A 22951-nucleotide genomic window follows, 5' to 3' on the forward strand; every position below is an offset into this window, starting at 1 on the left:
ATATGTAGTATAGTTCTCCTGATTAGCTATGTCACTTACCTCATCTGCAGGCATTGCAGCCTAGGTATCCACGGTAACGTCCACTCATATGGTAGTCAGTTAGTTGCTCATAGTTGCAACCATGTATACCTAAGCTGCAATGCCCTGCACATGAGGTAAGAGACATGACTATACCAGGTGAACTATACAACCTTTCTAATTGGAGGGATTTGCTAATATTATTATTATTACACCTACTACATATTGGGATATAATCTTGGAGATGGGAATACCCCTTAAATTGTAGTTTAAGGTATGTTTACAGTACACCAAATGTTTATCATCAGGAACAGAATTTTGCTATCTCTCATTCCATTTGGATAGAAAAAAAAAGTCAATTTCTCCACCACTGACATTATTAACCCCTTTCACCCCTGGGCAATTTTCGGTTTTCCATTTTTTCCTCCCCCTTCCTCTTCCGAGAACCATAACTTTTTTATTTTTCTGTCAATCTTGCCATATGAGGGCTTGTTTTTTGTGGAATGAGATGTAATTTTGAAAAAAATCATTAGTTTTACCATATAGTGTACTGGAAAACAGGAAAAAAATAAAAAAAAAGTGCAACTGCACGTTAGTTTTTGGGGTCTTTTATTCACCATGTTAAATATATGATAAAACTGATGCCTCGGTATGATGCCTCACATTATTACGACTTTTTAGATACCAAACATACGGTATATACTTTTACTTTTATCTTAGGGGGTAAAAAAAAAATTTTGTCCAAAAAAATAAGTGATTTTGTCTCAATTTTCCGAGACCCGTAGCATTGTTATTTTTTGGGATCTAGGGCTCAATGACGGCTTATTTTTTGCCTCTTGAGCTGACGTTTTTAATTATACCATTGTTGTGTGGATGCTATGTTTTCATTGCCTGTTATTGCATTTTTAAACATTTTGCGGCCACCTAAAAACATAATTGTTGTGTTTGGCATTTTTCTCTTGCCACGCCGTGTACCGATCAGATTATTTGATTTTATATTTTTATATATCCGGCATTTCTGAACACAGCGATGACAAATATGTGCATATTTTTATTTTTTTAACTTTTATTTTCAATGGGGCAAATGGGAAGTGATTTGAACTTTCAGGGGGTTTTTTTTATCTTTTCATATTTTTAAAAACTTTTTTTTTTTATTGATTTCACTAGTCCCCCTAGGGGACTTTTTCACTGCGCAGTCCAATCGCCTGTGCATTTCTGTTGATCAGAGCTGCACAGCTCTGATCAGCAAAAATGCAACGTTCCTGTGAGAGTCGGCGCTCTGTCGCCTTTCACAGGAAGTGAGTCATGGTAGTGTCAGGGGTAATCTGCTGCTTTTTGTGATAGTCTAATCATATGCTCCAGACTTAGAGGGTAAGTCCACATTGGTCCGATATAATAATTTAAAATAATAATAATTTATTCATTTATATAGCGCTGTTAATTCCACAGCGCTTTACATGCATTATGGGGCAAAATCTAAGATTCAGAGTTTATGTCTGCTGTTAATTTACAGCATTACTATATCTAAATCCATAGAGAAAGCCATAGGGAAATCCAAAGAGAAATCCATATGATGTGGTGCTGGTTTTTGGATCCTCTTGGTTACCATATCATTGTAGAAAAGTATACAGCATCCCAGGGGTAATCTTCAAAATTCTTTATCCATTTGGAAAACAAGCAATGTTTCACCCTACAATTGGGCTTTATCAAGCATGTAAACACACTTGATAAAGCCAAATTGTAGGGTGAAAGGTTGCTTGTTTGTCTGGATGGAATAAAGAATATTGAAGATTACCCCTGTGATGCTGTCTACTTTTCTACTATGATATTTCAGGAGGTTGTCAGCAGAGCAGCAGAGAGAAAATGTAGTTGCTGATAGATTTACATAACCGCCTTTTGCTTAGAGTCTGTGTGTATATATATATATATATATATATATATATATATGTATATGTACCGCCCTAAAAGGTGCCCGGCTGCTTCTTCGCTGCTCGGGCCGAGCCGCTCGATGACCGGGCTCGGGTTGTCGGTGGCACGAGCGCCTCCGGACCAGGGGCCACGTCGCTCTGTTAAGGGGGGGAGGCAGTAGGGTGGTGGTGTGGGACGAGGCGCGCAGCTGGGGAGGGCCGCGTTGTCGTCTAACGGGTCGTGACGCCACCCACGGGTCGTGGTGACGGGATGCATCACCGCTGCGGCTGGAGTGAAGGTGGGCTCGTCCGGGATCGGTGTTGCGGCCGCAGCTTAGATGCTAGCCCCTCCGTGGGTAGGGGCAGTGTGTCCCGGGGCCCGGTGGGGACGACTGGCGACGGTGTTGTTGTCGGGGTGCAGGGTGCCGTGCTGCGGTGCGCTATCGTACACGGATGGCACTGGTGTACTCACGATTAATTCACACTCAGAGTCACTGGTAAACCAAAGTTCGGGTCTGGTCGGGTCCCGCAGCCGGCTGCTTGTGTCCCCTTGTGAGGTTGATGGTTGCCCCTTTCCCTTGCACCTCTTGTTGTGGTTTTTGGCTCCCCTGCCTGGACAGTGGTAGCCCGCTCCCCGGCGTTGAGCTGCCGGAGGAGCCCTCGGTTGCCCGCAGGCGCTGGCCCGTCGGATGTTTGGCCCTTGGCGGTGGCTCTCACCCAGTATCGGTGGGTTTTTGCCTTCTTTCAGGACTTTGGGTGAGGATGAACCCGTGAGGTCCAGCCTGCAATCAGTTAATTTGCCTATACTCAGTGGCTTCTAAGCTAGGACGGGGTCTGAGTACCCGGATTCTGGTGCTCCGGTACACGGTTGACTCCCCGGTTCAGGGCCGGCGGGCTCCAACCCTGGCCCGGTCCCTACGGTTCCGCCGGTTGCTGTACCAGTACTCCTGCAGGCGGCCACCACCGTCTGCCTGCCTGACGGTTCAAGGGTCCCAGGCTCCTACCCGGGTCCCTGACAGCTCTACAACTCCGCTCCTCTCACTGTCACTGTACAAGCTCGACTCCTTTGTATTTCCTGCCTCAGGACAGTAGTCTCCTTGGTGCGCATGTCTTTCCACCTGACTCCGCCCACCTGGTGTGCCCTACTGGCCCTGAGGGAGGTATCAGGTCTCCCTTTTGGGTGACGGGTGTGTCCTCACAAGGGGTGCCGGTGTATGTGTAATGTGGTAGCTGTTGTTACCTGTGACCCCTGGGGTCCAGGGTGTCACATATATATACCGTATATATCTATATATCTATGTATATCTGTTACGGGGGGCTGTCTGATAATAACCGAAAGGAGTATCAGACAGTCAGGGTCCACCGTGCAAAGACTTTGCTGCAGACTATGGCAGAGTGCAATACCTCTGTTAACTCACAGAAGGATATAATAAGTAAGTAAATATAATAAGTAAGTAAAGCAATTCCTCCCTTACTTGGAGGGTGTGTGGAATGATCTCTGTTAATAATCACAGAGACAAAGGCAATGTGTGCGAAATGGCACCTACCTAGGTCCGCTCTTCTAGTGGTGCAAAAGAGACGAACAGCAGCATAAGCCGCACAAAGCTCCTACCTGCGTTCGCTCCACTAGTGTGCGAGGACACGAACCACTAGATATGGCACCTGCCTAGGTCCGCTCTTCTAGTGGTGCAAAAGAGACGAACAGCAGCGTAAGCCGCACAAAGCTCCTACCTCTGTTCGCTCCCCTAGTGTGCGAGGATACGAACAACTGCCAGACGCAGTATAAGGAACGTTACCCTAGCGGCAACGTCCACCTACGAGTAGAATCACAAGGCCCAGCCAGACCATGTGCCTCAGGCACCTGCCTATGTCCGCTCCCCTAAGAGGTAAGGATACGGACAGCAGCCGAAGCTGTAAGGTATAAGAACGCTACCCTGCCGGTAGCGCTCACCTAGCATAGACAGAGGAATGCCTAGAGGAACGCGCACAGAGCGTCTACTCATATGCATGAACCAAGAGGACTGAGCACCATGCGGCGTGTGTCAGGGTCTTATATAGACTCTGTGCCTCATCCAAGATGGAGGACACCAGAGCCAATCCGCTGCCAGAACGACAGGAGTGACGTCATGCTGGCCTATCACCGAGCAAGACGTCACAAGCACATGACCAGCGACCAATCGGCATAGAAGGTGTCAGAGACATGTGACCTCGTGTCAGCGATGATGTCACCCGCACATGTGCAATGGCTCCAAGATTGGACTTAGTCTCCGGCGCTCGCACATGTGCAGTAGCAAGAAATCTGGACTTAGTCTCCAGCGCTCGCACATGTGCAGTAGCAAGAACTCTGGACTTAGTCTCCAGCGCTCGCACATGTGCAGTAGCAAGAAATCTGGACATAGTCTCCAGTGCTCGCAGCAACCGTAACAGTACCTCCCCCTCAAGGGCCCCCCTCCCGGCGACGCAGGTAATCGGCAACTAAGTCGGGAGCATGGACAGCCTCCTCAGGCTCCCAAGAGCGATGTTCTGGGCCATAGCCCTCCCAATCTATCAAGAAGAACCTGCGCCCTCTAACCATCTTAGAACCAACTATGGCTCGGACCTCATAGCTAGAGCGAGAGGAATCAGAGGCAGGAGAGTGCACTTCACGAGCGTGAGGTAAAATAGCCGGCTTTAGCAGTGAGACATGGAATTTGTCATGAATCCTAAGATGGACAGGTAACTTCAATTGATAGACTACAGGATTTACCTGTCGAAGAACCTCATAAGGACCAAGGAAGCGAGGAGCAAATTTGACAGAGCTCACTCTAAGTCTCACGTGTTTTGCAGAGAGCCACACAAAGTCCCCTGGAGAAAAGACAGGAGCCGGGCGACGAAACCGATCGGACACCGTCTTCATACGGTCCTTAGCTGCTTGGATCGACTCTTGAGTCCGATCCCAAACCTCTCTGGCATTAGTTGCCCAGTCGGCCACAAGAGGAGGAGGTGCAGCAGCGGGAAACGGTACCGGTACCCTAGGGTGTTGCCCACTATTGAGTACGAACGGTGTCTGCCCAGTGGCCTCAGCCAGCGAATTGTTAAGGGCAAATTCTGCCCAGGGTAGGAGGGAGGACCAGTTATCGTGGTTCTCAGCAACAAAGTGTCGAAGGTATATAATCATAGATTGATTGGTACGTTCAACCAAACCATTAGTCTCCGGATGGTATGCCGAAGAGAGATTCAACTCAATTTGCAGAAGGCTACAAAGATCTCGCCAGAAACGGGAAGTAAATTGCGGGCCTCTATCACAAATGATACGATCTGGCATCCCGTGAAGCCTAAAGACATGCTTGAGGAATAGTTTGGCTAGTACCCTGGAAGATGGGATTCTCGATAACGGTACGAGATGAACCATCCGGGAGAAATGGTCCGTAATGACCCACACAAATCTATGTCCCTGTGAACATGGAAGATCACCCACAAAGTCCATGCCTACCACCTCCCATGGTCTATCTGGCACTGGTAAAGGATGCAAGAGCCCAGCCGGTCTCTGCCGTAATGGACGGTTGCGAGCACACGAGTAGCAGGAACCGACATATCTCTTGACGTGGCTGGCTAAGTGTGGCCACCAATACCACCTCTCCAGTAACTCTCGTGTCCGCCTAATACCAAAATGCCCACCCACCTTTGAGGTGTGGGCCCATGACAGTATATCATTCTGTCGATCAGGCGGAACAAAGGTCTTGCCCGGTGGGATTTGGTCTAACGTCACAGGGGAGAGCGTATGAAAAACCCTGGAGGGAAGGATAAGACGAGGTTCGTCAATCTCTTCCTGGGTAGAAAGCATAGAGCGAGACAGGGCATCTGCCTTGTTATTCTTACTCCCAGACAGATAGTTGATGGAGAAGTGAAAGCGGGAGAAAAACAAGGACCAGCGGGCTTGGCGAGGATTCAGACGCTGAGCGGTTTGTAAGTACGTCAGATTCTTATGGTCTGTATAGACCTGGAAAGGATGTTTCGCTCCTTCCAGCAAGTGACGCCACTCCTCCAAGGCTAATCTCAAGGCGAGCAGTTCCCTATCCCCAATGGTATAGTTTCTCTCTGCCGGTGAAAAGGTTTTAGCAAAGAAGAAACACGGCCTTTTTCTACCTGCACCGTTCTTTTGATACAAGACCGCACCAGCACCCACTGAAGAGGCATCAACCTCTAAGAGGAAGGGCTTATTCTCATCGGGTCTTTGAAGAACGGGAGCAGTTGAAAAGTGTCTTTTTACTGCCTCAAAAGCCTGAGATGTCTCAGTAGACCAGGCTTTGGGATTAGCACCTTTCTTAGTCAAGGCCACCAAAGGGGTTACCAAAGTAGAAAAATGGGGTATGAACTGCCTGTAATAATTTATGAATCCTAAGAAGCGTTGCACCGCCTTCAAGGAATGAGGTTCGGACCATTGCAGGACAGCAGAGAGCTTCGCAGGATCCATAGCCAGACCCTCTTGTGAGATAATGTAACCCAAAAAAGGCAATGAGGACTGCTCGAATACACATTTCTCGAGTTTAGCAAACAATGAGTGCTCCCTTAAACGGGAAAGGACACGAACGACATCCTGACGATGAGTCTCCAGATCAGGAGAAAAAATCAGGATGTCGTCTAGATACACCACTACTGAGGATAACAGTAAATCCCTGAACACATCGTTTACGAAGTCCTGAAATACTGCGGGTGCATTACATAACCCAAAAGGCATGACGAGGTATTCATAGTGACCGTCTCGGGTGTTAAAAGCGGTCTTCCATTCGTCACCCTTTCGAATTCGTACCAAGTTATACGCACCCCGCAGATCCAACTTCGTAAAAACTTGAGCTCCTCTCAGTCTGTCAAAGAGCTCCGAAATTAAAGGTAATGGGTATTTGTTCTTTATTGTGATTGCGTTGAGACCCCTGTAATCTATGCAGGGACGCAAATCACCCTCTTTCTTCCGAACAAAGAAAAACCCAGCTCCCGCGGGAGAGACAGACTTACGAATGAACCCCTTCTCTAAACTCTCTCTTATATAGGTCGACATGGCCTCCGACTCAGGTATCGACAGGGGGTAAACCCTGCCTTTAGGTGGAACCGAACCTGGGATAAGGTCTATGGCACAGTCATACGGCCTATGGGGTGGAAGAACCTCAGCACCCTGTTTGGAGAACACATCAGCGAAATCCAAATAGGGTGTAGGTATGGGAGAGAGATCAGTTGATGCAACCGCAACGACCTTAGGTGGTAAGGGAAGACATCGGGACTGACATTTCGAACCCCAACTAATAATGCTGTCAGACTCCCAGTCAATGTGAGGAGCATGAGTCCGAAGCCATGGAAGACCCAGAAGGACGTCGTCTATACCCTCAGGCAAAACAAGAAAAGAAATCTCCTCTATGTGACCCTGAGACAGGGAAAGGCGCAAGGGAACTGTCCTCAATGTAATGGAGTCAGACAACATAGTTCCATTAACAACACGGACAGGAATAGGCGCCTCTAACATGATAGAGGGAATATTGTGTCCCTTTACAAATCCTGAGGACACAAAAATCCCGTCAGCTCCGGAATCCACAAAAGCCATAATAGGCCATGTATTCTCAGATAACGAGAGCTGACCTGGGATACAACACTTAGAGGGTGCAGAAGACGTCTCTAGTAACCCCCCTCTAATGGTTACTAGGCCAGGGAGTTTCCCTGACGACTAGGACACTTGTTGGCATAGTGCCCAGCCTGACGACATACGTAACATATAGGAGGACCAGACTTGCGTAGTCTGGAGAACGTATGACCTAACTCCATAGGAGTTGGAGATGTTTCAGATGCTGAGGAAGATGGTAGTGGACCCTCAACAACTGGAATAGCCCGATGCTTAGGGCGTGAGGAAGAGACCTCGAGTCTACGTTCCTTATGGCGTACATCGATCCTCGTTGCTACTGTGATCAAGTCCTCCAGAGAAGCAGGGACCTCACGAGTAGCAAGGGCATCCTTGACATAGCCTGCCAACCCTCTCCAGAAGATAGGAATCAACACCTTCTCTGGCCAATCTAGTTCTGCCACCAGAGTTCTAAAAGCAATGGCATAAGAACTAGTGGATAACGAACCCTGAGATAGATCTAACAGTCTCAGGGCCGCATCATGGGTAACCTGCGGACCCATGAATACCGCCTTAAGAGCATCAAGAAAGTCTTGATGTCTCAGAGTAACCACATCAGAGCGCTCCCATAGGGGAGTCGCCCATTCTAAGGCTTTGTCCTGAAGTAAGGAGATGATAAAGCCTACTCTGGACCTCTCCGTAGAGAAGCGAGAAGAGTTGACCTCTAGGTGTATCTGACACTGACTAATGAAACCACGACATGATCTGGCATCGCCAGAATATCTGTTTGGCAGAGCAAGTCGAGGATCATGTGCAGATGTCACCATGGTCTGAGGTTTATCCTCTATACTCTTGAGCCGTGACTCAAGTACTTGTATGTAACGGTGTAACTGCTGATATTCTGCCATAACTGCCAGACCCTTGGCTCAGTCCTAATGTTACGGGGGGCTGTCTGATAATAACCGAAAGGAGTATCAGACAGTCAGGGTCCACCGTGCAAAGACTTTGCTGCAGACTATGGCAGAGTGCAATACCTCTGTTAACTCACAGAAGGATATAATAAGTAAGTAAATATAATAAGTAAGTAAAGCAATTCCTCCCTTACTTGGAGGGTGTGTGGAATGATCTCTGTTAATAATCACAGAGACAAAGGCAATGTGTGCGAAATGGCACCTACCTAGGTCCGCTCTTCTAGTGGTGCAAAAGAGACGAACAGCAGCATAAGCCGCACAAAGCTCCTACCTGCGTTCGCTCCACTAGTGTGCGAGGACACGAACCACTAGATATGGCACCTGCCTAGGTCCGCTCTTCTAGTGGTGCAAAAGAGACGAACAGCAGCGTAAGCCGCACAAAGCTCCTACCTCTGTTCGCTCCCCTAGTGTGCGAGGATACGAACAACTGCCAGACGCAGTATAAGGAACGTTACCCTAGCGGCAACGTCCACCTACGAGTAGAATCACAAGGCCCAGCCAGACCATGTGCCTCAGGCACCTGCCTATGTCCGCTCCCCTAAGAGGTAAGGATACGGACAGCAGCCGAAGCTGTAAGGTATAAGAACGCTACCCTGCCGGTAGCGCTCACCTAGCATAGACAGAGGAATGCCTAGAGGAACGCGCACAGAGCGTCTACTCATATGCATGAACCAAGAGGACTGAGCACCATGCGGCGTGTGTCAGGGTCTTATATAGACTCTGTGCCTCATCCAAGATGGAGGACACCAGAGCCAATCCGCTGCCAGAACGACAGGAGTGACGTCATGCTGGCCTATCACCGAGCAAGACGTCACAAGCACATGACCAGCGACCAATCGGCATAGAAGGTGTCAGAGACATGTGACCTCGTGTCAGCGATGATGTCACCCGCACATGTGCAATGGCTCCAAGATTGGACTTAGTCTCCGGCGCTCGCACATGTGCAGTAGCAAGAAATCTGGACTTAGTCTCCAGCGCTCGCACATGTGCAGTAGCAAGAACTCTGGACTTAGTCTCCAGCGCTCGCACATGTGCAGTAGCAACAAATCTGGACATAGTCTCCAGTGCTCGCAGCAACCGTAACAATATCTTTGTTTTGTCCATAAATACCTTCTTCAGGCTTCGTCCATGCTATATTGTCACTCCAGGCACTACGGTATAGTTGGTCTTTGTCTGGAACACAGCGGACTCTGAACAGGTAGGTGCTCCCTGGAACAAACTGCTCAGGATTGAAGCTGAGCTCTGTCTTTCCCATAACATTGAGTAAAACAGCATCCTGAAGGGTGAAGAGTAAAATTAATTAGCTCCAGGTTATGAGATGACTATTAAAGTGGATGTCCACTACTTGGACAACCTCTTCTCAATCAGTATTTGCCCCCCTTAAAATAACAGCACTCATACTCATCTCCAGGGCTGGTGCTGTTCCAGCGGTGTCAGCACTCGATCTCCCAGTGCTCATGTGATGTTGTTATGTCGCGCAAACCATGTGCCCAATCATCACCGGCTTCACTTCCACATATTAGGACCTATCAGAGCCGCAGATCAGTCTATCTATTGATGATCAATTCATCCAAAGTTGGGGAGAGTGAAGCCAATGCTGATTGGCTGCAGGAATCACATGTCATAACAAAGTCACATGAGAGTGAGTGACGACACTGCTGGAACAGTGCCGGCACCGGAGGGGAGTATAAGTGTTGACATTTTAACGGGAGGCAAACATGGGGAATGAGAAGGGGTTGTCCGATTAGTAAACAACTCCTAACTAAGTAGAACTGAGAAATCAAGTCGATGCTTGATTGTTATACAGTAAGCGTGTTCAATACTTTTTCCCTGTGTTATTCCTAATTATTGCATCTAACTTAATTTCTGGACATCTATGGTTTGATTTCTTTACCTATGTGGATTGGGTGGATTGTTACCGATATCTAGTGAGATATTCATGTCAATATCCCCTTTATAGTATATATGTCACGCTCCCCGGGTCCTCGGATCCCCTCCCCGGGTCCCCTGTTCTGATCCCCGGGTCCTCAGCTCCGCTCCCCGGCTCACCTGCCACGCTCCCCGCTCTCCAGCCTCCGGTGCCCGCACTTCCCAGGCCCCCTGGTCTCCGCTCCCGGCGCCCGACGGCTTCCCAGTTCCTGGCCGGCTCCCCTGCGTCCTCCCTTCAGCTTCCTGCCCTGGCTTCTGGCACCCGGGCCGCGCGCATGCGCATTAGGGCGCGCGCGCGGTCACTGAACCTTTCTTAAAGGGCCAGTGTCAATTAACAGGAAATGATGCACTCAGGTACAGGGTATATAGGGGGTTAATGTCCAAGGGAGCGGGGCCTGTTCTTCGTGTTTTCCCAAGCTAGGAGTCAGGTCTCCTTGTGTTCTATGAGATACTTACCTCTCTGTCTTCTAGAGCCGATCCTGCAACGCCATCCGGTCCTGCTGTATCTCGAACCCCGAACGCTGCCCATCTGCCATCCTGACAGTCCGTACCATCTCGGATCCCTGCGGTGACCCGTCATCTCGCTCCAACGGTTCCGGACCCTGCCTGACACCATCACGGCTTCCGAACCTTAGCTCCGTCACCCGGACCACCATCCGTGACCTCGTGGTCCCAGGGACTTCTCCATTTGCTCTCAGTGCACGGACTGTCCTGCTACCTACAGTGCTCCGGCTACCGGACTCCTTTCCCTCATCCGGGAGTTCGGCCCAGTGGATCCACCTCCAGGGTCTACCCGTCCATCTGGCCCTAACAGTAAGAACAGGCCATGGATCCCGCCGAAGCACTAGCGGCCTTGCATGAGGAACTCCAACGCCAGCGTGAAGTCCAGACCCGCATGCTGAACTTTATGACTTCCGTGGACACCCGCCTGACCACGCTACAAGCGGCAGTCACGTCTTCGACATCCCGAGCCTCCACTAGTCAAGCCACGACCCCCGCTCCCGTGGCCGCCTCTTCGGATGCTTCCAGACTGCGTTTGGCCTCACCAACCCGGTACGCCGGAGATCCCAAGACCTGCAGGGGGTTTATAAACCAATGCTCCCTCCATTTCACGCAGCTGCCACATCTGTTTGCCTCCGACCAAGCCAAGGTCGCCTTCATCATGTCTCACCTAGAGGGCGAGGCACTGGCGTGGATGAACCCCTTGTGGGAGAAGGAGGAACCTATGACCAAGAACCTCCAGGAGTTCCTGCAGGCCTTTCGCAGCACTTTTGACGAACCTGGACGCGCCTCCGCGTCTGCGTCATCACTTCTCCGGTTACGTCAGGGAACACTGACGGTGGGTCAATACGCCATCCGTTTCCGCACCTTGGCTTCAGAACTCGGGTGGAATAACGAGGCCCTAACCGCCGCCTTCTGGGAAGGACTATCGGGTCGAATCAAAGATGAGCTGGCTGGACGTGATGTACCGTCCACTCTGGACGCCATGATTACCCTAGCGACTCGAGTGGACATACGCTTTCAGGAGCGGTCCAAAGAGCTGTCCCGTGAGAGACGTCCGGTAAGGCATTCCTCTCCTCCACCGAAGCCCACCGTACTCCAGTCAACGGCCTCTGGTGTCTCCGTCCATGAGCCCATGCAGATCGACCATGTGCGACAGTCGGAACAACGTCGAGCAGAGCGGCTCGCCAAGGGTCTCTGCTTTTACTGCGGAGAGGGCACACACCTGCTACGCGCCTGTCCAGAGAGGCCGGGAAACTCCAAAGCCTAGGGTTGGTAGGAGAGGCCACCCTAGGTGCTGGGACTCTCTCAGACCCAGTTACATGGACTGTGCAAGTGACAACGGGAGAGACGCGGTTTACGGCTGAGGCGTACCTCGATTCTGGGGCAGCAGGCAATTTCATCCAGCAGACCACGGTGGACAAGTACCAGGTGCCTGTTACTCCACTCGACAAGCCCCTAGTGATTGCCTCTGTGGATGGGAGACCCCTCTCTGACACCATCTCCTGGATCACCAAGCCGCTTGAACTGCGTATCGGTGCTCTGCACACCGAGAACATCGCTCTCTACGTCCTCCCACATATGTCACATCAAATCCTGCTGGGACTTCCCTGGTTGCGGACACACGAGCCTTCAGTCAGCTGGGGCACTGGCGATATCACTTGATGGGGGTCTTCTTGCCATGAGAGATGTCTGAAGACCATACAACCCATCCGGCGACCTCCGGTTCCCGAGTCCCTACCAGGACTGCCCTCAGCCTATTGGTCCTTCGTGGACGTCTTTGATAAGAAGGAGTCCGAAGTACTCCCGCCACATCGTCCTTACGATTGTGCCATTGACCTGCTCCCGGGAACTACACCACCTCGAGGACGGATATATCCACTATCTCCAGCCGAAACAAGGGCCATGTCTACGTACATCACAGAGAGCCTGGCTAAGGGATTCATCCGGAGATCCTCCTCTCCTGCTGGAGCAGGCTTCTTCTTCGTAAAGAAGAAAGAGGGTGACCTACGCCCATGTATAGACTACCGGGGATTGAACCTAATCACCGTGAAAAACAAGTACCCCCTGCCGCTCATCCCCGAATTGTTTGATCGGCTCAGAGGAGCTCGTGTGTTCACCAAGTTGGATCTTCGGGGTGCCTACAACCTGGTCCGTATCCGCTCAGGGGATGAATGGAAGACCGCGTTCAACACTCGCGATGGGCATTATGAATACTGCGTGATGCCCTTCGGCCTGTGCAACGCACCAGCAGTCTTCCAAGAATTAGTGAACGATGTGTTTCGGGACCTTCTCTACGTCTGTGTGGTGGTATATCTGGATGACATCCTTGTCTTCTCTCCGGACCTCCAGACCCACCGAGAGAACGTGCAACTGGTTCTACAACGACTGAGAGAGAATCGTCTGTACGCCAAGTACGAGAAGTGCGTCTTCGAACAGTCTTCTATCCCCTTCCTGGGGTACCTCATCACCGATACCGGACTGCAGATGGATCCCAAGAAGGTCTCCTCCATTCTCAACTGGCCTCCTCCTTCTGGACTGAAGGCAATCCAACGTTTTCTGGGATTCGCTAACTATTACCGCCAGTTCATTCCTCACTTCTCGGCTCTGACTGCTCCTCTCTCCGCCTTGACCAAGAAGGAGGCTAATCCAAAGGACTGGTCACCTGCGGCCGACGCCGCGTTTGGCGCTCTAAAGCGAGCCTTTGCCTCCTCTCCTGTACTCCACCGTCCAGAGTTAAACCGCCAGTTCACCTTGGAGGTGAATGCCTCCTCCTCGGGAGCCGGAGCAGTACTCATGCAGAAGTCCTCCTCCGGGAAGATGGTGACGTGCGGTTTCTTCTCCAAGAGCTTCTCCGCGCCTGAACGCAATTACACCATCGGTGACCGAGAGCTATTAGCGGTCAAACTGGCTCTGGAGGAATGGCGCTATCTTCTGGAAGGAGCAGTGTACCCTGTCATTGTTTACACGGACCACAAAAACCTGGAATACCTGCGGACTGCTCAGCGACTGAACCCACGACAAGCCAGGTGGTCCTTATTCTTTGCCCGGTTCGACTTCCAGCTTCATTTCCGACCCGCGAACAAGAATGTTCGCGCTGATGCCTTGTCTAGGTCTTTCGTGCCCCTGGAACAGGAGGAGGAGACATCTCAACCCATCATCTGTCCAAGTAAGATTATTCCGGTGGCTCCTGTCACCCTGGCCCAGATACCACCTGGGAAGACTTATGTCTCTGAGGCTGACAGGCAAAAAGTGTTACACTGGGGCCATGCCTCGAAAACAGCCGGTCATGCAGGTCAGAAGAAAACATGGAGCGCTATTGTACGTCATTACTGGTGGCCATCCCTGCGCACGGACGTCGCCTCTTTTGTCTCTGCCTGCTCCTCCTGTGCCAGGAACAAGACACCCAAACACCTGCCATACGGCCGTCTTCTGCCTCTGCCCATACCCTCAGTTCCCTGGCAACACATAGCGATGGACTTTATTACAGACTTGCCATTATCCTCCGGACACACAGTCATATGGGTCGTGGTGGATCGGTTCTCTAAAATGGCCCATTTCGTTCCTATGGCTGGACTGCCCTCTGCTCAGGAACTCGCGGACGCCTATATACAGCACATCTTCCGCTTGCATGGCTTTCCATCACACATAGTGTCCGACAGAGGAACTCAGTTCACCTCCCGCTTCTGGAGGGCTCTCTGCAAACATCTGGGAGTGACTCTGGACTTCTCCTCAGCCTACCATCCTCAGTCGAATGGCCAAGTGGAACGGATCAATCAGATATTGACCTCTTTCTTGCGTCACTACGTGAACGCCCATCATGACGATTGGTCCACGCTTCTTCCTTGGGCTGAATTCTCCCACAATCACCACGTCAGTGAGTCCTCCTCCAGTTCTCCCTTCCATGTCGTCTACGGACTTCAGCCGTCTGTCCCATTGCCTGTATCCTCTTCCTCGGACATCCCTGCTGCTGATGCAGTACTCTGTGACTTTACATCCATTTGGGACTCTGTTAAGGCCTCCCTTGCACGTGCCTCCCTGCGGATGAAGAGACATGCGGACAAGAGACGTCTGGATCCTCCGTGTTTCTCTCCGGGAGATCTCGTCTGGCTTGCTTCCAAATACATCCGACTGAAGATACCATCCTACAAGCTGGGACCTCGCTACATCGGACCGTTTAAAGTCCTCGGCAAGATCAATGAGGTCTCCTACAAACTGCAGCTCCCGGCCACGATGAGATTACCCAACTCCTTTCACGTCTCTCTGCTCAAACCGGTTGTCCTTGGTCCCTTCTCCGCTGCCGCCAGTCCGGCCCCTCCTCCTATTGCTGAGGACGACATCTATGCGGTAAGAGATATCGTGGCCATGAAGACCGTACGTGGTCGACAGTTCTTCCTGGTGGACTGGGAAGGGTATGGTCCTGAGGATAGATCCTGGGAGCCCAGGGAGAACGTGGGCACTCCTCTTATCCGTGCCTTCCTGTCCCGGTTGCGGGGAGGGGGGGCGTGGGGGGGGGGGTACTGTCACGCTCCCCGGGTCCTCGGATCCCCTCCCCGGGTCCCCTGCTCTGATCCCCGGGTCCTCAGCTCCGCTCCCCGGCTCACCTGCCACGCTCCCCGCTCTCCAGCCTCCGGTGCCCGCACTTCCCAGGCCCCCTGGTCTCCGCTCCCGGCGCCCGACGGCTTCCCAGTCCCTGGCCGGCTCCCCTGTGTCCTCCCTTCAGCTTCCTGCCCTGGCTTCTGGCACCCGGGCCGCGCGCATGCGCATTAGGGCGCGCGCGCGGTCACTGAACCTTTCTTAAAGGGCCAGTGTCAATTAACAGGAAATGATGCACTCAGGTACAGGGTATATAGGGGGTTAATGTCCAAGGGAGCGGGGCCTGTTCTTCGTGTTTTCCCAAGCTAGGAGTCAGGTCTCCTTGTGTTCTATGAGATACTTACCTCTCTGTCTTCTAGAGCCGATCCTGCAACGCCATCCGGTCCTGCTGTATCTCGAACCCCGAACGCTGCCCATCTGCCATCCTGACAGTCCGTACCATCTCGGATCCCTGCGGTGACCCGTCATCTCGCTCCAACGGTTCCGGACCCTGCCTGACACCATCACGGCTTCCGAACCTTAGCTCCGTCACCCGGACCACCATCCGTGACCTCGTGGTCCCAGGGACTTCTCCATTTGCTCTCAGTGCACGGACTGTCCTGCTACCTACAGTGCTCCGGCTACCGGACTCCTTTCCCTCATCCGGGAGTTCGGCCCAGTGGATCCACCTCCAGGGTCTACCCGTCCATCTGGCCCTAACAATATATACTTACAATTGACAATTGGTGACGTGTTCGATACTTATTTCACCCGCTGTATATATTATTTCATAGCACTAAGGCTGTTACTATTAAACATGTAAATTATTACATACGTAATAGTTTAGTCTGGCGTTTTGTATGCAAGTCTTAATAGAGGGACGCGCAGGAAGAAGGTGCCCCAAATTCACTGGATAAATTTGGCACATCAGATCAGTGATCTGTGCACCTCGGCAAAAATGTTACTCCAGTCAGGGACAAGTCACATTTCCGTCTTAAGAAACGGCTGCACATAGATTGCTAGAAGCCTATCACATTTGCTGACTTCCTAAGGTGGAATCTGTCCTCTCACGCCAACTATAGCTTATTGCTGTGTTGGTTTGTGTGTTGTTGTGTCCCAGTCCTGCTGGTGATTGCATTACATTGTGCTTGGAGTTGTTGTGGAGCTGTGAGATAAAGTTTTGGTTTCCCCTGTCTGTCTATTTCTATGGGTTTAATCACACTCCTGTCTCAGCCCTCCCCTGGGGTAGGGGGTAGGGGTATAAGATCATGGCTGGGTAGGAGCAGGGAGAGGAAGGCGGCTCAGACATCCTCACCTTCAGAGGTAACTCTGAGATCAGGGATAGCTAGGACCCCCCTAGCCTTAGGGCCAGTCTAGGAGCACCTGTCCCCTGTTTTCTCGAAAATCACTGTGACAGCTATCTTTTCTTTGTGGGGACCTTTAGACAGTGTAATCGTTGACTAGTCAGCCTTAAAATATTCCTACATTTACTAAATATTGGTGCATTTAGCTTGATAAAGTAGCCCCTGTATCTGGTAATATTATCAAAACTATGATTTATGGAAGGTGCTATTATTGTATCTGTGCACTTTGCCTGGTATTATTACACAATCTGTATACTATATCTGGAGCTATTAAATTGAGTCTGGTCCTATTATTGTGTCCGTGCTTTGTACTGTGGATGTATCCTCTACGATTGATACCAATGTAGTTCTACATCATCTCCGACCCAACTCCCAGACCCTTATAGGAGCTATAATGATACCTCCCAAGACTCCCAGTCCTTTCTATAATAGGCGACTTGGTATAGTACATTTTCAGAGTAGAAATTTGCAGGCATCCTCCAGCGTAGAATTATTGATCCATTATTTGAACCAGACTTTTGGACTATTCGCCCTTTTGGTGGTGGCATCCGAACTGCGAATTAAACAAAAATCATCAATAATGGACAAAAAATAAGGTCTGTCTCCTTTTTTCTACAATGCTCATCTATCTTTTCAAGCACAAAAACAAGAGGCACAAGTCTATCAGTCTTGTTTCCAACTTGGTTCACCCTTACTTTTGAAATATCCTATAGATTGTATTCAGAAACGTCATTTAAAGGAAAGCTGTCATATTGATGCTCCCTGTTCTGCCCCTATGACTGAAAGCTGGCAGCTCCTGGGAGGAAATAATTTAATTTTCTCCCAGTAACTGCACTTTTAGTAAGGCACCTAGGCAGCATTATGATGCCATTCACCTGCCGATATGGGGGTTAATCTGCATCCAAATAGCATAACATTGCTGCCAAGACACCTTTACTAGAAGTGTGGTTACTGGGAAAAAGTGAACTTATTTCCTCCCGTGAGCTGCCAGCTTAAAGTCAAGGGGGCGGAGCAGGGAGCAACTACAGTCATCACTCACAGCACCGCTCACTTATCTCAGCAGTAGGCATGCCCCAGCATTTTGACAACTCACTCTTCATAGCCATTGCTCACAGTACAGTGAGGAGTGCTATGAGTGATGACTCTAGCCTCTATGTGCACACCTCCATGACTGAAAGCTTATGGCTCCCAGGAGGAAATAAGTGAATTTTCTCCCAGTAACTGCATTTTTAGTAGGATAGCATTGTGACGCCATTATCTGCAGATATGGGGTTAATCTGCAGGTAAATAGCATTAAAATTCTATACTGACTCCTTACTAAAAGTGCAGTTACTGGGAGAAAATAAACTTATTTCCTCCTGTGAGCTTTCAGTCATGGGGCGGAGCAGGGAGCAGCTACAGTCATTGCTCACAGCACCGCTCATTATACTGTGCAGTAGGCATGACGCAACACTTTCACTTTTCATAGCCACAGCTCATAGTATATTGAGGCATGCCATGAGAAATGACTGTAGCCTCTAGGTACGTGCCCCATGACTGAAAGCCGACGGCTCCCAGGAAGAAATAAGTTCATTTTCTCCCAGTAGCTTCACTTCCACTTAAGTGTCAGGAAGCATTGGAATGCTATTTACCTGTTTATTAACCCCGTATCAGCAGGTAAAAGTGTTTCCAAGGTGACGAGTTTCCTTTAAGCAAATGAGTTTTGAGCTTAACATTCATTAATGTATTAATTTGAAGTTATGTTCATTTCAAAGGGGTGTCACTGTACTATTATAGGGGTTGGAGCTCCATTTTGGTAATGTAAGAGAGTAGCCTATAACATACAACCCTCTGGAAACCTCATTGCTTTTATAAGAATGTATAATGTATATGTGTAGTGGCCATAAGATTTTTAAGTTCCCTATGTGTGTGTCTATGGGCGCAGTGCTAACAGCCGCCATTAGATGTCACCTTACTAGTCCTGGGTTCCCTAGTTGGATGGGAAGCTTAGGCTTAGGGGAAAAGTGACGGGGCTGAGAGGGTTAACTAAAGAAGCCGGCCCAAGGTGAAGGGGATATAATGTTGGGATTTTCCTGATTTTAGAGGTGTTAGTTAGTGTGGTGTGTAAAGTAGGTCAATGGAGAAGTAATGGGCAGGAGGAAGCAAAGGTGACCATGACCGGATTTAGGCTTAAACCCTTGGAGGCAAATTGAGGGACCAAAGAGAGCCCTCCCCATCGAACAGGCTTGTGTGAACAGTGTGGATAGTAGCGGGTCAGTTTTGGCTGATGGCCACTGACACTGAGTTGCCAACTCGAAGAGTGATCCCGAAGAAGGAGCATAGCCGTACCGGGTACTCTAATTGACTTGTGTGGTTAGATACTCAGGTTACAGCGATGCATCAAGTGCCCCCTTCCTCCTTGATAGTCGGTGTGATCTTGTCTACAACCGTAACAGAAAAGCAGATCTCTTCTCTACTAAGATGTTAATGCCTAGTGAGAAGTCCCCCATGCCTCCATGTATAATGCAGCCCCCCATGTTTCCATGTATAATGCAGCCCCCCCATGCCTCCATGTATAATGCAGCCCCCCATGCCTCCATGTATAATGCAGCCCCCCCATGCCTCCATGTATAATGCAGACCCCCATGCCTCCATGTATAATGCAGCCCCCCCATGCCTCCATGTATAATGAAGCCCCCCAGGCCTCCAGGTATAATGCAGGCCCCCAGGCCTCCATGTATAATGCAGGCCCCCAGGCCTCCATGTATAATGCAGCCCCCAGCCCTCCATGTATAATGCAGCCCCCCAGGCCTCTGGCAATCGTCTACTGACTGATTTATAAAAAAAAACAAAAAAAAAACAAAACACAACAAGTACTCACCTCTCCTTGTTTCACCGCTGCTCTGTCCTCACCTCTCTCCTCATTCCCATGCTGCTCTGGTCAGCATTGTCCTGTCCTGCGCTCTGCATGCCTCAGCACAGCAATTGCACAGGAGTGACGTCACCGCGCAGGCACAAGGGGAGATTGATGAAACATCAAGCGGCGCCGTGCCGCTGAAGCTTCATCATTGCTGTGTGTGATGACTGTTGAGGGAGGCCCAGTGCCGCCACCACTGATAACGGGCCCCCCTGACTCACAGGTCATATAGCGGACACGTAGTCTATGACAGAACAGCGCAGCTCCTCTCTCACAGAAATGAGCCGGCTGCTGATCTGCATAGCGGGCCCCTAACCTGCCGGGCCCGGTCACAATGGCGACCTCTGCAACTGCGGTCATTACGCCCCTGGTAGCTGGCTTGTGGCCGAGAAGTACCGCTGCGACAAAGTCAAACATCCACACATACTTAAACCCCCTACTCTGTAACATGCTAGGGGAATGAAGTGAAATCCTCGCCTATGACTACCGCTCCGGGCTACAATACTGTAGCACAGAACTCTCATTGTTATTGGCTTTATTCTGATATTGTATTTTTGAGATCTCCATGGATTTCTAGTCTAAGGACTTACCTTTATATTTTGGGATGACGTAAGTCTCTTTACTCACATCTCGCTTTGGTTCAAAGTGGAATGTAGTATTCATTGTGTAGATGAACATTTCATTAATTTGACAGGTTATATATACTTCTCCCTCTTTTATCTTGACAGAGTTTTCTGGTTCACACTGTCGATCCTCACCACTACAATTGTGAAAAAAATACAGACATTATAATCATCCTTTATATAACTTCTCTGCTCAGGTAGAGGCATTTAGGTAGGAAGCCAGAAAAGAGAGATACGCCTTGATGCTGGCTGCTGGGCTCACATTAAACTGGCCTATTTTATACACTAAGTGTCTCAATTTTAAAATGTTTTTTCCTTAGCAGTAATGGATGTCCAAATTCCTGTATTCAATGTTTGTTTATCTTAGCGTCTCAGAGTGCAGCTATATATTTGTTAGTTTGTTTTCGCACAGATCCTATGTCTGTGCAACAAAAACAGAGATATGTCCATTTTTTCCGGCAGCATGGCTGACAAGGGCCAATACCAGTCCATAGGTCTGGGAAAAACACGTCCAGAACATGGTTGTCATAAGTGTATAGTCCGTGTGCCATCCGTGTGCTGTATGTGTATAAACATTGCATAGTATAGGAGAATCTTTGTAATTTTTTTTCTCTCTTTGTCCATACTGGAAAAACAAGGATGAGACTGGTGACATACCAAAATACTGAGGACACACTCAATGTAAGAACGGACCTAGAGACCGTATATAGATGACATTCTGATCCAAAACACTGTAGACTCCGGTACCGTTTCATTACGTACATGTTTTATATGAACATATGAAGGAGGCCTAACACAAGAGGAGAACCTGAAATATTTATATAGTGCCTTAAAATCATATCCCCAACAGCAGATTAATAAAAAGAAGACAGCCCTTTTAACCCCAAACAACGGCTTCTTCAGCAGGTCCTTAATTAAGGACCTTCTTCTTCAGAAGGTCTTTATTTAGCTTTTTTTTGCATATTTCTATGGCCACAGTCTGAGATCTATTTTTTTCAATTTAATCATTTTTGATTCGAGTTTCATCAAAGTGTCATCCGAGATTGGTGTAAATGCCTCTTTACACGCGGCGACATCACTAAAGCGATGTCGTTAGGGTCACGGAATTCGTGACACACATCCGGCCTCGTTAGCGATGTCATTGCGTGTGACACCTACGTGCAATCAAAAAAGGTCGCAAAATCGTGCAAAATAGTTTATCGTTGACATGCTCCCCTATTACCAAATATCGTTGCAGCTGCAGGTACGATGTTGTTCGTCGTTCCTGCGGCAGCACACATCGCTATGTGTGACATCGCAGGAACGAGGGACCTCACCTTACCTGCGGCCGCTGGCAATGAGGAAGGAAGGAGGTGGGCGGGATGTTCGTACTGCTCATCTCCGCCCCACCACTTCGATTGGGTGGCCGCTTAGTGACGTCACTGTGACGCCGAACGAACCCCCCCCTTAGAAAGGAGGCGGTTCGCTGGTCACATCGACGTCACTAGGCAGGTAAGTGCGTGTGACGGGTCCGAGCGATTATGTGCGCCACGGGCAGCAATTTGCCCGTGACGCACAAATGACGGGGGCGGGTACGCTCGCTAGCGATATCGGTACCGATATTGCAGCGTGTAAAGTACCCTTAAGTTTCATCAGTTTTTCTCGGATGATAGACAAAAAAAACCCATTCCTTTATCTTCTATCTAGCAGTCCATAAAAACAGACAGAACTGGGATGGCATCAGAGTGCGGTCTGACTTTCTCATGGACAAATAGACTTGCATTGGATATCCAACACAGATCAAAATCAGACATACCTCTGAGATGTACTGGAGAATGTTGCAACGAAGAATCATTGGATATATGAACAGCCTCATAGACTATACTAGGTACGAGATCAATCTATGGATAGAACTCGTACGTGAAAACAGACGTCTGAATGAGCCCTAACTCTACTGTCGTGAGACAAGACAAATTCTATTTCTCAGGGTTTTAGACTGTTAAGTTTGTCACGGAAGTGCAGTACCTGGTCAAATCACTGCGATAAATTAGGTTCATGGGCAGAAGTTCATGAGCTTCTTCACTCAACTTCCAGTTACATTTCCAGTGCGTTTTGTAGTTGTTCACACAGGTAAGAGAATCTCGAAGTGCGGAACCTAAAAGAGTAACATAAGGTAGACAATCAAATCAGGCTTGTAGTTATCAAGCGACATGACAGACTTGGCAAAGTAGTCAAGATATTGCTTTTGGCTCAAATTTTTACTGACATCATTATTAGGTTACGTTCACACATTTGCTCTCCATGATAAATAACAGTTTTCGAACCAATTTTATTCAATAGGGCTGCTCCAAATGTCCATGTGAAAACAAATGGCAACATACTCTATTTTTGTTAGTACTTGGATGAGACTTGCTGTCACAATAACTTTGGGACACTGGGGAACTGGGGCTCCTAAGCTGTCCCTTAAGCTAGAGGGCCCTACGCTATCCCTAAGCTCAGGGATACTTCTGATGGTGGAGAGTCCAGAGTCTCCTTCCTGGCCCTACTCCTGACCATTCCTCATCTGATTCCCCCTCCACCCAGGAAAGGACAGGAGCATGTTGA

The 22951-nt window shown here is 49.4% G+C and overlaps 1 protein-coding gene across 1 annotated transcript in view; it reads right to left on the reverse strand.

The window, feature by feature from the left end:
* The window catches only part of CSF2RB (colony stimulating factor 2 receptor subunit beta), a 101145-nt gene that overhangs the window by 60077 nt on the left and 18117 nt on the right, over positions 1–22951 (reverse strand). The window contains exons 3-6 of the mRNA XM_075320838.1: positions 22373–22502; positions 20336–20505; positions 17251–17402; positions 9591–9756 (exon numbers count right to left, since the gene is read on the reverse strand). Of these exons, the coding sequence (XP_075176953.1) occupies positions 9591–9756; positions 17251–17402; positions 20336–20505; positions 22373–22502 (618 nt within the window). The remainder of the gene's footprint in view (positions 1–9590; positions 9757–17250; positions 17403–20335; positions 20506–22372; positions 22503–22951) is intronic.

This window comes from Anomaloglossus baeobatrachus, chromosome 8 (assembly GCF_048569485.1).
Source record: "Anomaloglossus baeobatrachus isolate aAnoBae1 chromosome 8, aAnoBae1.hap1, whole genome shotgun sequence".
Lineage (NCBI taxonomy): Eukaryota > Metazoa > Chordata > Amphibia > Anura > Aromobatidae > Anomaloglossus > Anomaloglossus baeobatrachus.